Source organism: Lethenteron reissneri, chromosome 9 (genome assembly GCF_015708825.2).
Source record: "Lethenteron reissneri isolate LAM-NWPU_2019-01 chromosome 9, ASM1570882v1, whole genome shotgun sequence".
In the NCBI taxonomy this organism is placed as follows: Eukaryota; Metazoa; Chordata; class Hyperoartia; order Petromyzontiformes; family Petromyzontidae; genus Lethenteron; species Lethenteron reissneri.
This window is the reverse complement of record NC_083787.1, coordinates 3,911,139-3,927,124: the sequence shown is the minus strand read 5'-3', so window position 1 is coordinate 3,927,124 and position 15,986 is coordinate 3,911,139. Positions and strand designations below refer to the sequence as shown.

The following is a 15,986-nucleotide window of genomic DNA, read 5'->3' as shown; positions in this document are numbered from 1 at the left end:
ATATCGGAAGGAACGGTGTGCACATTAGAAATTGCAATGTTATTATCTGCCGTAGTAAATCCACTGTTGGATACAACTCCTGAAAGCCACTGCCATCCCTCACAATCCCACGATGTGATAATCCACCAAGTACATGCACACCGGCAAATAGCATTATTCATTCTCCTTGTTGGACATAATCTCAGATTGATTTTGCCCCTGGGAAGCCAGTCCATCATGATTCATGACCATTTGCAATCGTCCCTTCAATTCATATCCAAGCCCACTTGCTGTTCTTAACAGTTTAAAATTAGAAATATAATTTACTAAAATCGCCGCACATTGTACGAGCAGCAGTACATTTTACACGTTTTTCAGAATGATACGCTGGTAATTAAGAGCGCGACAAGCATAACCTGACTTGGTTCTTTAAAGTGAATGCGTTTCTGTAATTTAATACCCCTACTTAACCAGGTGGCGCCTCTGTAAAGGGGCAACATGAGATCAGCATAAACACTAGAAAATATTTGCAGTTGTACAAGAACGCATAGTAACACAGTGCAACACTGGACGGGAGGTCAACAAATTAACCTTATGGCGGTATCCCGGGGTACCATAGTCCCCCGGCTCTCGCACAATGTCCGTGATGCAGTCATTTGTAGTCTGTTAATGGTCGGCGATGTGGCGATCGACTCATCTCGACGAGCTGGACACGATGATGCACCACCACGGTGCATACCGCGTGCGTTCAGGCTTTCGGCGCAATCGTCCTCGCTGCGTTTCGACATCGCGGAGTGGCACCACTGATTTCGGATTTATTGGTACCCCAGTTGCGGAGTGAAGTACACCCCTGGAAAAAAGATAGTGTCCCAGAAATAAAATGTTTAATTGCCTCGGTCAGTTTGCATTATTTGGTTCCTCGGGGTACCGCCATAAGGATCAAACGCATATTTAACAATGCCAAATTAAGTAAAACAACATGTAACAAGTCACCCAGACCTATAGACTCACTCACCATGTGATTCAATGCAAATATATATCAAACAGCAAATCATAAAACGAAGATACTCATGGTAATAATAATGTTTTTTAAAGCGCCTCACAACCCATGTCACCTAACATCTCAGTGGCGAGGAGATGTTATCTCCCTCGACAAGTTGTGTGCAAGAGGTCGTTTGTTTGATCCCAACCATGCGGACGTCTGTATATCGTGAATTTTCGTGTTCTCTCTCCCTCTCTGTGGTCGGGTAGATTTTTCTCCGAGTCCTCCAGTTTTTCCCTCCACATTGAGAAAACGTGCTTTTAGATTATTTGGCTGCTACTATAAATTGCCACATGTGATGTACACCACTTCCATGAGCTACTACGTGTGGCTAGGTAGGTCGCCTCTGAGAAAGAGGCAATCACTCAGTGGGCTTTACCTGGTAAGTAAAAGTTTAGTCGAGTAACTCTACATCACCTGGTATGCCGTGGCAAGATTGCATCCATGTACTAACCAGGGTCACTGCTGCTTAGCCTCCAAGGCTTAACAAGCGTGGGCATACTCAGGGGTGATTTTTCTGCATTGGGATAATGAAGTCAACTGGAAACAGCAAAATAATAAATATGCATCAGTGCGCTCTACTGTCCCTCTGTTATCACGACTTTTTGACCGTCTCACGCTCACATTCCTTCGCGCCAGCACTTGTTTTTCCTGTTAAATTTGCAAATCCGGCTGACGAAAACAACAAGCCACAACCTCATAATCCGGTTTATGGGCAAGGAAGGCCAGTGCCAACTTAACGACAACTCATTAAATGAACCTCATGGCGGTACCCCAGGGTACCACAGTACCCTGGCTCTCGCACAATGTCCGTGATGCAGTCATTTTTAGTCTGTTGATGGTCGGCGATGACGGCAATCGACTCATCTCGACGAGCTGGACACGATGCACCACTACGGTGCGTCCCGCGAGCGTTCAGGGTTTGAGCGCAATCGTCCTCGCTGCGTTTCGACATCGCAGAGTATCACCGATTTCGGATTGATGGGTACCACAGTCGCGGCGTGAAGTACACCCTTGGGGAAAATATTGTCCCAGAAATAAAATATTTAATTGCCTCGGCCAGTTTGTATGATTTGGTACCCCGGCGTACCGCCATGAGGATCAGATTCAGACAGAGAAGGGCAGTAATCCATAAGAGGTTTTTGGGTTAGATCGCGTAAATATAGAAATGTGTTGCTAAAACCCACCACCACCCGACACAGCCAACGAGTAAGGGTTGTCACGTAAACAGAACATGACAATTCGTCACTAGTACAGCACACCGGTGTGTTGGAGAGCCAAGCCACAACATTTACAAACACAAGTACAACGTTTCGCCAGTAATTACAACGAGCCTCATCCAACACACCGGTGTGCTGTACTAGTGACGAATTGGCACGTTCTGTTTACGTGACAACCCTTACTAGTTGGCTGTGTCGAGTGGTGGCGGGTTTTAATGACACATTTATATATTTACGCGATCTAACCCAAAAACCTCTATTATGGATGATATTGGTCGCGAAAGCCTACGTATTAAAAAGGGCAGTGATGTCCGTAATGTGTGAAATGTGTGAAATGTGCGCAGGCTTGACGGCTCATCGAGGCATGTCAAGAGGCCCCTAATCGCCCACTTCCTTGAAATCAAAAAGTCTGAACTATTTTTTTGTGTTACGTTTACTACTGGGGCTTGCGGGAGTAGTTAACTGGTCCTGGCCCTCTGCTTGGTCGGCTTAGCCTCCAAATGAGTACCTGGTACGGTGAGAAAACATCAGCACGGTGGAGACAAAGGCAGGCCCTTACGTGGTGCTGGTCACCCCACCCCGTCGTGTCGGCCTTCAAAAGGCACTTGCTAAAAGCACTTGTCCTGGTAGTCTGTTAAGATCTTGCCCTTTGGTACAGTCATTAGCACACTCTGTGATGAACCAGGAGACCTGAATTGTATTCCCAGCCACGGGTGACATCGGTAATTTGACTCAGGGCCACGGATAACATCAGAAGTTACTTCCTAGCCAGGAATCATCCTGGACCTCCCAACTCCACCAACCTGCACTAACCAATGTTGTGAAGTATAGTCATTAGTCAAATAAACCCGATGACACAGTGCAGGCGAGGCCTTCATCCAGCAGTAGACTGACAAAAAGGCCTGTAAAATATTATTATTGTTTACGATGGTATTTACACTGCACAAAATGCATTAATCTTGATAGCCTTAAAAAAAAGTGATAATGGAAAATGCATTCCCTGAACCGTGGGTGAATGCGCACAATTTCCTGTTAAGTTTGATTTGTGCAGGAGGCCTTCATTGTGCCGAAGCTTTTTTTGGGATCCGAGTTTACGTGATGAATGATGCGGAACAATGCTTTGTTTGGATCTGTGCATGTAAAAAAAAAGCGGATGTTTTAACAGAATGATAAGGTGTTGTGAATATGCAGCTTGTACTGTGCAGACATACGTTTTTCTGCGGTGAACACCCATAGCTGCCAACCCATGTGGTTTACCCGTATTCTTGTACAGGGAAATCGTTTTTTGTCTATTTGTTTGTGCTTCTCCCTTGTGATGGGACTTTGCAGGATGAACGTTGCGATTGGCAAGGGGGGCACGGGGTGACCAATAAGATCTGAATTGGTCTGTAATAAGGTAGGACACTGATAAGGGCATTGACAGGTATGAAACACCTATTCTGTGTACATAACTACCCACTGCAGTAGTTTTAGGATTTGAAGCAAAGTATAAAGTTCGAGTGTTGAAAGTTTAGATTTTAGCTTCTCGGGTGCATGTGCACCCTTCCATGAGAGGTTTACTGTGCGATCGGGCAAAGTGGTGGTGCAATTGTTAGTGCACTTGCACTATGGACCCGGCTGCCTAAGTTCAACTCCCAGCCATGGCAAACATCAGTGGGGAGTTTCATGACGGCCACCCCCCTCCTCCCCTTTCTTGTACGCTCTGAAATAAATATATATATGTCATCGGAGATTACGGCAACGCATTCTTCGGTTGCGTTGTTATCGAATCATGCGCTACAAGTAAGGACTGTAAATATGGAACACTTTAAATAACCCAACTGCGTAGTTTTTTGTTGTCGCTGGAGCTCTCCGATGACGAATTCGGTTCCTGCAGGAGCTCCCAGCGCGTGCAACGAAACGTTGGACAATCGTCCGAGAAAAGTGCGGCACAACGCAATAACACATGGGAGAGCGGTACTTGAATTATGTCATGATAAAGTGGAAATACCTTTGAGAATATATTTGCATTACGCTGGCTGATATAGATAGTCAAATCCGTGCTGCATTACTGCACTCGCACTCCTGATCTTTACGGAAGATCTTGAAGGGAGAGGAAGAGAGTTTATGGGGGTAGGCGCCTTCCTCGCGTTGAATGTTGTGGCTTTTTTTTTAACAGGAAAATTACTCCAACAATGGAGCGGCTAGGAAATGAAAATAAAACAGCCTTGTCTGAAATATTTTACCACCGCCGTCACGAACAAACCTCTGCTTCATAACTTCAGAATACAGTAAAGAACAAGCTATTGCTTTGGCCAATGGCTTCCTTGGCAATGAGGCATCAGCAAATCACAGCAAAAGCTTTGGGCCCAAAGTATCTAAAGGGGCCCCAGATTCATGAAAAACGGGGGTCCATTGTACATCATGCTCGATATTCAAATACTAAAAAACATAAGCGAATTAATATTACACAACCCATGCATCTCTATTCTCTCACGCCTTTCTTATCTCACTATATCGATATCTCTTGTCTACATCTCCTCTGTCAGCTCACGAGGATTTTATAAATTTGAAGGTGTGCCCTCGAATATAATGTCTGCTTCGTACCCCCAATGGACCACAGCCACCACTGAAAGGCTCCGTCGTTGGAGGTGGAACACTGTGGAAGCCAGATTTATGCAATGACAAAAAACCCCAGCTGAAACGCATCACCTTGGAAAAATTGGGACAGCACTCTGTAAATGTATACAGGTGGTGGCATTATTTTACAATGTGGTCTCCTGAATATATTAGCAATTGGGAAGGTTTTCATTTGAAGTTGAACACTGCACCATGACCAATTCAGATCTTATTGGTCACCCCGTGCCCTTATCAATCACAACGTTCATCCTGCACTTAGTGGGGAACGCGCAAGCCATGTAACTTCACATTGCACGTGGACACTCGACAGTGGCATTTCTTTGTCTAATCGAGCGAGCCACGCCGCCCATCCGTGCAACTATCATCTTTGTTGCCCCTCTCCACCGATGAGTTCCCCACGTTACGAATGTCTGCTTTTGACCTCCGACCTGAAAGTTGAACTCTGCTTCAAATTGGGCAACAACGGGCCGAGCGCAACCGACACCTCCCAGCGTCCGTCGCGATCCACCCCCCTCCCCCGCCGTCCCCGCCGTCCTCACCTTCATCTACGTCGTTCCGGCTCACGGCCTCCAGGAGCCTCAGGCTGGGCGGGAAGTTGACGGCGCGGCTTCTCGAGCGAAGCCGCTTCTTCTTGGCGCGCCCCTTCTTGCCGTGCTGCCGGTCGAACTCGGCCCAGCGCTTCAGCTGCTCCGCGCGCTTCTTGCGAGCCCTCTGCAGCCGCTCCGGTCCCGGCAGCGAACGATCCAGTGCAGTGGTCACCTCTTCAAAGTCCCTGTCCAACTGTACGTCCCCCATGACTGGCGCCACGACGACGCGGCCGATGATTGTTATGGTGGGGGGCTGATGGTGTTGGCCCGATGCTATGACCGATTCGACGTTTAATTAAGTGTGATGACGCGACTGCGTGTTTGGTACCGTGAGGCTGTGACGGACGTGGCGATGACCTGCAGTTTTACGGTGTAATTAAAATATACGATGTTCTGACCAACGGCATGATGGTGTGACGGTATGGCTGATGGTGCTTTAATCTGGTTGACGCCGGCTGTGATGGCGGTGCCACCAATGGTCTCACAGTGTGGTTAACGATGCGATGGCCCGACCGTGCGGTTGGCACTATTATGGCGACAAGCAATATTGCGGCAATACGGCCGGCGGTTGGATGCCAGGGACTTTCTTGGTGTTGGTTTGATGCTACGAGCGGTTCAGATTTCACCCTGCTCACGTACACCTCACAGAGGTGTAGGTGGTCTGGTTACGGCTTACTTTTGGAATATACATAGCTTTGTTTTTATCTCCACCATTACTACGGCATGGCACGGACAGCCGTCACTTTGTTGTTGCTGTCGTCAAGAGGCCCTTTGTCTTGAAATACGAAGCTCGTTCGGGACAAAAGTCTTTCCAGATCAATTGTTTTCCCATTCATTTGCAATCTGCAACAACAAACACCGTTGCATTATTGCGGGCAGGCCTACAGACATTCAACAAAAGCCACAGCAGGAAGAAAAAAAAACGTTTTCAGGACCACCAGGCGTTCACACTAAACGACCTAATACCGGTAACAACCCACCGCTTCACAGTCGACTACGGGGAGATACAAAGTGCACTAAAAACAGCTGACTGCAATATGGGGCGATCAGATAAAAGTTTTAGTCGTCGGCTTTACTAAGAAATAGCCCTTGGTGAGCACACGAATAGAACACAAGATTGATAGAATTTCCCAAGGCAAGTGCTATTAGCGAGCGCCTATTAAGGGTAGCACAGCACACAGGGAGCAGGTGTGACGAGCACCACACCACACACCATACCACATGGGCAGCTGCCTTTGTTTTCCCAAGTATTAATTTTAGGATTAGCATCCTATTTCAATGTCCAGGGGTCTAATTTGGTCATCACCACCACCACCACAGTGCAATGCATGAACACCAGTTCCCTGCACACACGCACACACAATGCTGCCCTGTATAGTCACACGGTGTCAGAGAGCATGTGCTCTCTGCATTTTCTAGGGTCAGCATGGCACAAGTAGGGCTGGTGCAGCCAACACTAAGCGTGCAACGATCCACTCCCTGCCAGCGATTTGAGTCACAGAGTCCTGCGTTAACCATCTCGTTTGTATCGTTGTTGATGTGTTCTGTCTTGTTTGCACAGTTTTGCCTCCAAACATTATCCTACATGTAACATTGGCACATCGCACGCATGTCATTTGCGTACATTTCCGTGATGCATGCATCATGAGGATTATGGATGAAAGAAAGGATGGCGCTTCAGGCAGCTGTCAAACACCATGCCCAGCTGCCTTCATCTCCCAGTTTACATTACACACACTGCACGTTTACTCATTCAGGTGCAGTCGGTGAGCACCGATTAAAGCCAACATATTGCACAAGCAGGTAGTAGTGGGACCAGCATGATACTCGCCCACCTTTGTCTCCACAATGGCAATCTTTACACACAACACCAGCCCAGGACAAGTGGCAATCAAACTCGGGTCACGCAGATTAATACATGGTGTGTACATATATGCAAAGACAAAGATCCCCCGTTTCGCCTTGTCAGAATGTTGAAGTGTTGTTAGTGAGCACCTACGAAGGCCAGAAACAGCACACGAGGGTGTGGGTGGCCAGCAATGTGTACTTATGGGAGGCGGACCAGGATCGTTGCAGATAATCGTCAGTGGTGTTGGCCGTGAGTGGGAATCGAACTCGGTCCGCCCTGTTTGTAGTGCAGTACATTATTCACTGCACCACCGCTCCCTATTTACACAAAACACACACACGCACTTGGTGGTCTCCACTTACTTTATAGAGCTGATTCTCTCGTTGGTTTGAAAATCGACAGATCCAGACACCTTTTATTCTTCTGCTGTTCAAGACTCCCAGCCTCGCTCACACAAACAAGGATTCAGCTTCCTCTTCCCCAGGCCCCTCGCTTCCAGTGAAGGAGCAGAGAATTTCACGGCTTCATTTGCAAAGCACAATGAACCTCAGTGCTCCGCGTCAACTCGAATACAAAACTGTTTTGCTCCGCCACGATGTGGAATTCCCCGCAAGCCATGGACCGGAGCACAGAAGATGTGGAATTTTGGGGCGGATAAGCTGGGGGTCGGGAGGGGGTTAGGGGAAAGAGAGAAAGAACGTGAGAAGAATCGGCGGATGAGAGGCAGCGTTTGGGATTCGACTCTGGGTCAAATATGGAAGATGGAGTTAGAGAAGCAAGAGCTTATTCATAGTCCTCCTCGGATAAAATGAGATCCGTGTCCCGCAAGGCAAGTGCATGATGAGGCGTGGCGTGGCACGAGACCAATGCGGAGAGACACTGCCGATGACGAATGCTTTTTTTGGAAGAAAAATAAATTATCACACGTAGAAATTCCATGCGGGCAGGTTGCCTAGGTGATCAATGAGCTGCTTGCAGCCAGACCAGTTTGCAAGTCCCACTTTCTAGTGGGTGATTTGTAAATTACAACGTAAAAAAAGGTGAATTGCTGTTTTTAAAGCTCTTCTGAAGCAGCAAAGTGTTCGTTGTAAAAAAAAAAATACTATGACACCATGTTTTATATAAAGCAGAAAACATTAAAACAAAGCGAGTGTGAAATCAGTGTTAAATAACCCAACTTTGCAGTAGAGATATCAAAGTCAATGTCACCTGTTTAAAAAGTCAACTATATATACCCTATAACCTTCGCTTTGCAAGGTACACGGAATAAGACTGCACTCTGTGCAAGGCAAAGAGCAAAGTTCCTTTTCAATAAACAGCTGATAGGGTGGTTGCACGCGCGCAGTAAATACGTCCAAAATTACGCAGCAGATTGACGTCGCCCATTTAATTCGGACGCCGCTAGAACACAAACAATCCAATTGGGAATCTCACGAAAACAACTCACTTTGCGTGGCACAGAATGGCACACGGGAGAGACTGTGAATCACAACCCATCAGATTCCTCCACTCTAAATAAAGATTCTGATTTCTGAAGTGGCCTTTTTTTTCTATTTTACATGGGGAGGCGATGTACTCTCCATCAAGCTCGACAATAAAATTGTAACATGGCAGTCAAACTTAGAATATCAATTCTCAGAGGTAGAATTTAGGCGAATAAAGCGCAAAACAAAATGTTTAATGGTTAGATATTTTTTTCGAGTGTCCAGAACAGGTAATTTGGTGACAAGGATATATATATATATATATTTTACCTACGTGACTTTACCGAATAAAGCCAAAGAGTATGGATTCTTGCAGTCACGAAAACTTCAAATCTAGAATTAAGGATGTGAGATCGTTAACTCGCTACAGTTGAGAACCCGGCTGATTTATGGGCAGCTGCCCAAATTCGAACGCAAGACATCAGCGGTGCCAGCCCTGACCTCCGAGCCACCGGGTGAGTCGCCCCACGCGGTCGATATTTCACGGTATTGTGGCAAGATCCCAAGGACTATTTATACTGTCGACAGCCTGCATGTCACAAACTCTCAAACAGGCGACGCATTCCTAGCGCACTCGAGAATACGAAGCACCTGTTGCAGTTAAAAGGCACCAACAGAAATGGGGGGGGGGGGAGGTCTCCACTTCACCGTTAGAAAAATAAAAGGACATTTTGTGTCCATCAGCCGAATGTGTCGTCTGGAAACCACGATGTTTCTCATTGACTTTTCCGATGTGTTTATGGGTTGCACCCCACGTGTTGTTGACATGATATCCAACGTTTTCGCCCTGGCGTGTGGGGAACTTCTTGAGGACCTGCAATATAGAAGCTCACTTTCTCCCACGCCTATAGAGCATTTCCGTACTGCTGGTGTCGCCCAGTTAAAAACACATCCGACGCATCACTACTCTACAGCACGACCGCCAAAAGTCGACGCAGTTTCATTAGTTTCTTTTTCTCAAGCAGGCAACCCCTGGATTGGTTCTGACTTTTACATTCTCATCAGCAGATCGTGGCCTGCATTTTCAATTGAGGAGCATGTACGGGCGGGATGGACTGGGAACGCAGACCTTATCAGCTGCCACTACATATCAGGTACTCAGTCAATAAAAAAGTACCGTAAAGAAGGAACATTGCCCGAAACGTTGCTGGTTATATATTTTTTACTTATTTTAAGGCCGTGTTACTGATGAAACGGTTGAGTTTATTTTCACCAAAAAACAAATGGTTTACTTACTCTTTGGTTGTTTCGGTAAAGTCTAGTAGGTGAAAAAAAACCGAAAACAACTAAATTAAATCACGACGTTTCGGGCGCAACACAAGCGTCCTTCATCAGGTGGGGACCACCACAGCGAAAACATTCGCTGAAGTATGCCAAAGAGATGGCTGTAACAAGGGATTATATAATGATGAGCCTAGCCCATTGTCCATTCCACTGATGGTTGAGGGTCTCGCCGCATCTTTAGCGGGGATGTCTCACGATTCACCCTGGTAGCCGTGGGTTTGCGAATCAGGGGGAGCTCTGATAACCACCAGCCAGCGAAGTCAGCCCCGTTTCGGGAATCAAACTCAGATGGGTCATGTTACTTCATAGTCCAGTGTGCCGATAACTGTGCCACCGCTCCACTCTAGTTTGTTCAGTGTTATATGTACAATATTGCACTCTATGTAAGCACACACACACTATTTAGACTTGACCACTCTCATTGCTAAAGTGCTGATTTAGGGTCAATGCAATGAACGTTAAATTCCAAAGGCGCCATGAATGAGCTTAAGTTGGTGTAATACGATTTAATCAGTATATTTAAAAATAGAATGCTGCATAGAGAAGGCTCGTGAAGGACGCTACTGGGCAGTTGGAGGCAGTCGCCCTCCAGCAACAAGGGAAGGCAGAGGAGCGATGCTCACAACAACGAGCAGAGTGCCGGGCGGCTAAAATGCAGCAAGTTGGCACAGTAGGGGGTACAGCTGGTGCATCTCTGTCAGCCAACCCATGGCACTTGGGTCTGTCCCGAGACCTGTCAGCGAGAATTCGACACTTCACGTGGCCTCAAAGTGCACCTGGCCTGGCACAGGCGCCGTGGTGACGTCACCGTCACTTAGTGGCGAATGGCGGCGGGTGTTGGCATGGATGCAACGGTACTTGCGTAGGCAAGAGATGTAAAACTACTGCGCTGTCGCCTTTGAGAAAAGCCTCTGGCAAATCTCCTGTATTTAGAACATGACGGAATATTATCACGCCTGGACTTGCCATCTCACGTGAACGTGTAGCCTGGAGTAAGACTACGAATGCCCGTAATTATTTCCCCCAGGTCAGTCTCACTTGAGTCCCAATAATGAACTCAGGCTCGTGCGATACGATTGTTTGGCCAATTCCATGCGTACGTGTTTGGCTTCGTGCAGCATTAATCCTGCACACCCGGAGAAAACCCAGCATCCACGCTGTGTACGAGGGGAATGCGACACGCAGCACCGCCATCTCCCGGTCACATCTGTCAGCCCCACAGCCGATAACATCTGGCAAGCCCTGCTTGGTGGTCACCCACACAAGCAGAGTAACTGGCCAGGCACAAATCCCCGCTGAGCTTTCGAGATTCGAAGAGGTTGGGGGCGCTTGCTTTTACGGTGGTATAATTGTGTTGCCTTTATGATAACTTTCGCGTGATTACATAAACCCGAGGTCCCAATAGTTACACAATCGTGTACCTCTGCACGCTCCAATAAGGTTCTTTTCCAACAGCCCAGAAGCCCCGACCAACACAATTACCCACACAATATAAGTAGCATTATAGTTTACGGTAGATGACGCAGCACCGTAGCAACAAGCAGATTGCGAACCAGGTCTCAAAAGTGAGTGTCGTAACCTCTCAATCGTGCCGGATTCTTCTACGGGGTTACTCCAGGTTCCTGACAAAAACGAAGCCACCCAAACTCTGCGTGACATCGATATGGCGCGCACAAATCCCTAAAGCATGACCCCTCGCTGCTTAAGATGTCTCGAGACATCTTAAGGAGGCAGGCGTTCCATTGTAAATGTCATAACAGTTCTGTATTAAAAAAAAAACGTAACGGTGCAACCCTGAAATGACGTGCTCACTCCACTGATGGCCGCCTCCGCTAGAGATGCCCTTATCCGGGGGTATTTGTGGCTTACTCTAAAACCATTTACTAAACATTGTTTTTTATTTGACCGGTTAAGGCCCACCGAGTTATACCCCGTTTCGCTCTTTTTCAGAAGCGACCTGGCCACAAACGATTGCTCAACTAAGTTGGCTTATCGTGTGGAAATGTAGAAATGCGGAGGGGAGAAAACCCGGAGGACCCCGAGAAAAATCCACGCGACCACGGGGAGAGAGAGAGAGAGAAGGGACGCCAACTCCAAATCTACAGCAGCAGGTGTCAGGGTCGAGATCGAAGCCCACAACCTCCTGTATAGCAGGCGAGGTAGTTAACGTCTCCTAGCCACCGTGGCGGTATCTCGCGGTTGCCAGACGTCTGGAAGAGAGACTTGAGTACGGTACGTGCCCACACGTCAGTCCACCACGTCAGACCTGCCGATATTGCGCGTGCTGCAACCAAGGCGATCTTTCGGAAACGTTCTTCTTACGGTGCAGTGTGTGTTGAACTTCTTTCGCACCGTACGCTGCCAACCGTGCTCATCGAAGGAGCTGTGGCGGCGGATGGGAGGGAGGGTGGGTGGCCAACAAACAACTCCCGTGCCACTGAAGATGGATTCGAACCTGGACGGTCTCTGGGGTCGCGAGTGCGAAATACACTTCTGTGACGGCATCCAACTTGACCTTAGCGCTGCGGCCGCCTTTAAAAGCGCATCCGATGCGAGAGACATCGTCCACACGATTTGTGTCCGCGTGCACATCGCGACACCAGCGATCGTTCTGGAGCACGCGCCGTGATGTAACGACGACGAGGAGGTCGAGGAGGAGGTCGAGGAGGTCGAGGAAGAGGAGGACGAGGAGGAGGAGGTCGAGGAGGACGAGGAGGATGAGGTCGAGGAGGACGAGGAGGACGAGGAGGTCGAGGAGGAGGTCGAGGAGGAGGAGGTCGAGGAGGTCGAGAAGGAGGAGGAGGAGGTCGAGGAAGAGGAGGACGAGGAGGAGGTCGAGGAGGAGGTCGAGGAGGAGGTCGAGGAGGAGGTCGAGGACGAGGAGGAGGTCGAGGAGAAGGAGGAGGATGAGGTCGAGGAGGACGAGGAGGAGGTCTAGGAAGAGGTCGAGGTCGAGGAGGAGGAGGTCGAGGAGGAGGAGGTCGAGGAAGAGGTCGAGGAGGAGGAGGTCGAGGAGGACGAGGGGGACGAGGAGGAGGTCTTCTTGGCGCGCGTCTGCGGCGCGGGGGTTATCTTGGTCACGCCGCAGCACGAGCGGCGCTGGAGGTTGGGGCACGGTGGGGCCAGGGGATTGTCTTCCCAATTCCACGTTGAACCTCGTACAGGTGATACCGCAGCGTTTATAAAATAGAGCCCACGGACTTGCGCCCCGACAGAGACACGCTGTCTCTGTCGTCACCCCGTGTCTACGTCCGTGTCGACCTGTAGCATCTGTGCATCTCTGTCAGCGAGTGTCCATCTCTGTATGTGTACGTGTTAATGTCTATGTTATGTGTGTGTGTATCTGTGTGTGTGTATCTGTGTGTGTGTATCTGTGTGTGTGTATCTGTGTGTGTTCATATCTGTGTGGGGAGCGGTAGTGTAGCGGTTAGCGCGCTGCGCTATGAACCTGGCGACCCGGGTTCGATTCCCGCTCACGGCTAACACCAGTGACGATTATCTGAACCGGTCCTGGGCCTCCCCTAGGTCGACTCAGCCTTAAATGAGTACCTGGTGCGGTGTGTAAACATCGCCACTGGGGAGACAAAGGCGGTCGGGCGTGGTGCTGGCCACCCACCCCCTCGTGTACCGTTCCGGCCTTCATAGGTGCTCGCTAACAGCACTTGCCCCTACAGTCTGTTAAGGCTATACGGGGGATCTTTGTTCATATCTGTACGTGTTTGTATTTTTGTCGACCAGGTCTCAAACGATTACTGTACCCGGTTGCTGTGTGTAAACATCCCCGCTTGGGAGACAAAGGCGGCCGGGCGTGGTGTTGGCCACCCACCTCCTCGTGTGCCGTGCTGGTTTGCCTTAATAGGTGCTCGCTAACAGCACTTGCCCCAACAATCTGTTCAAGGCTACACGGGGGATCTTTGCCTTGTGTGTATTACATGAGTGTGTCTGTGTGTGTATGTATGCGGGGTTTTGTATGTCCGTCTGCACCGCGAGTGTATCGGTATAGATTTTGACTTAAAACTTTCGTGACTGCAGGAATTATTATTCTTAGGTTTTTTCGGTAAAGTCACGTAGGTAAAATAAATAAAATAAAACTGCAGGAATTGCGTATTATTTGGTCATTTCGATAAAGTCACGTAGATAGAAATAGCAAAAAGTAAATAAAATCGATCACAACGCAAGCGATGTGATCGAAACGTCGTCGCCTCTAGCGGTGCACGTATCTCGATGCGCGTGCGTGCGTCTGTAGGAACGCGCATCTCATTGCGCGCGAGTACAGAACAGCACATCGCCGTGTCTTCTACGTAACGACGCGTGTGTGAAGCATCCCTTCACCTGTGTGTGTCGATACGCCCGTGCCGACGCGTTACACCGTGTTTTGTCGAGTATATATATCCGTGGCGCATGCGACGCGAGTTGAACGTACCCCACATACGCACACAGCACCACCACCGCCGCCGCCGTCACGACCATCGACAGCTGATACGAGTGATGAAGAAGAGGAGGAGGAGGAAGCGCCCGCGCCTTGCCTCCCTGCGTGTGCTGCCGCTGCAGCAAAAGAGCAAACGGGGACAGAGTTGTCCTGTATCTCCTCGCCCGGTGAGTGAGGACAGCGAGGTGGTGGTGGGGGTGGTGGCAGTACACAGAAGTAACGCGGTGGTGGTGGTGGGGAGGGGAGTTAAGAGATGAGGAAGGAGGGAGTGGTGGTGGTGGTGATGGGCTTGGCTAAGTAGGGGGAGGGTGTCTGAGTCACGTACAAGCTGCGATTGGTGGCTGCTAAATCGAACCGGAGTGATCGAACTTTGGAACACGATGCAGGGCTCAGCTCCACTCACTCGTGGGGGAGAGTAAGGTGGTCGCAGCGGCAAGCCAAGGCAACACTCAACACACACACAACTCACACACAACACACAACTCACACACAACACACACAACTCACACACAACTCAACACACAACTCACACACAACACACACACAACACACACACAACACACAACAACGCACACAACTCAACGCACAACTCACACAACACACACAACACACATACAACACACACACACAGCACAACACACAACTCACACACAACTCACACACAACACAACACACAACTCACACGCAACAAACACAACTCAACACAACACACCACACACACAACTCACACACCACACACAGAACTCACACAACACACACACAACTCGCATACACACAACACACACACAACTCACACACACCACACACACAACTCACACAACACACACACAACACACACACAACTCAACATACACAACTCAACTCACACACAACACACAACTCACACACACACAACTCAATACACACGCAACTCAACACACACACAACACACACAACTCACACACACACAACTTTCACACACACAACTCACACACAACACACACACAACTCACCACACACACACAACACACACACAACACACACACACCACACAACTCACCACACACACACACACAACACACACACACAACACACACACAACTCAACACACAACACACACAACACACACAACACACACACAACACACACACAACTCAACACACACTCAACACACACAACTCAACACACACACACAACTCAACCCGGGGGGGGGGGGGGGGGGGGGGATAAGGAAATGAGCCCAACGCCCAAATGCTGTATCGGGGCTCTGCGGTTTCCACGTCCGCTCACTGTGTGGGGTTGGTGGTGGTGGTGGTGGCTCCCGCCCGAGTCTATAGGGAGACGGAATTAAATCTCGCGTGTGCGTGCTTGTGTTTATACAGGCTACTGTATGTGTGCTTATGTACACAGTGCCCTGGCTTTAACGGTAGCACACACACACACACGTACAGAATCACCCTTCTGGACGTGCGCACGTACTGCTTTTTGTCTTCAGTTTGCTGTCCTTCCCCAGC

General features: G+C 48.9%; 1 protein-coding gene across 3 annotated transcripts in view; it reads right to left on the bottom strand.

Annotated features, from left to right (window-relative positions):
* Positions 1–14,744, bottom strand: part of LOC133340442 (protein phosphatase 1 regulatory subunit 16A-like) — a 46,253-nt gene extending 31,509 nt beyond the window's left edge. Inside the window, exons 1-3 of one of the 3 annotated variants that reach the window (XM_061548682.1) lie at positions 14,488–14,743; positions 7,659–7,955; positions 5,400–6,290 (exon numbers count right to left, since the gene is read on the bottom strand). In XM_061548682.1, coding sequence (XP_061404666.1) covers positions 5,400–5,655 — 256 coding nt within the window. In that variant the 5' untranslated portion in view covers positions 5,656–6,290; positions 7,659–7,955; positions 14,488–14,743. Of the gene's footprint in view, positions 1–5,399; positions 6,291–7,658; positions 7,956–14,487 lie in introns of all 3 variants that reach the window. The other 2 variants (XM_061548683.1, XM_061548680.1) reach the window with 2 other exon arrangements.
* Between the last annotated feature and the right edge of the window lie 1,242 nt (positions 14,745–15,986).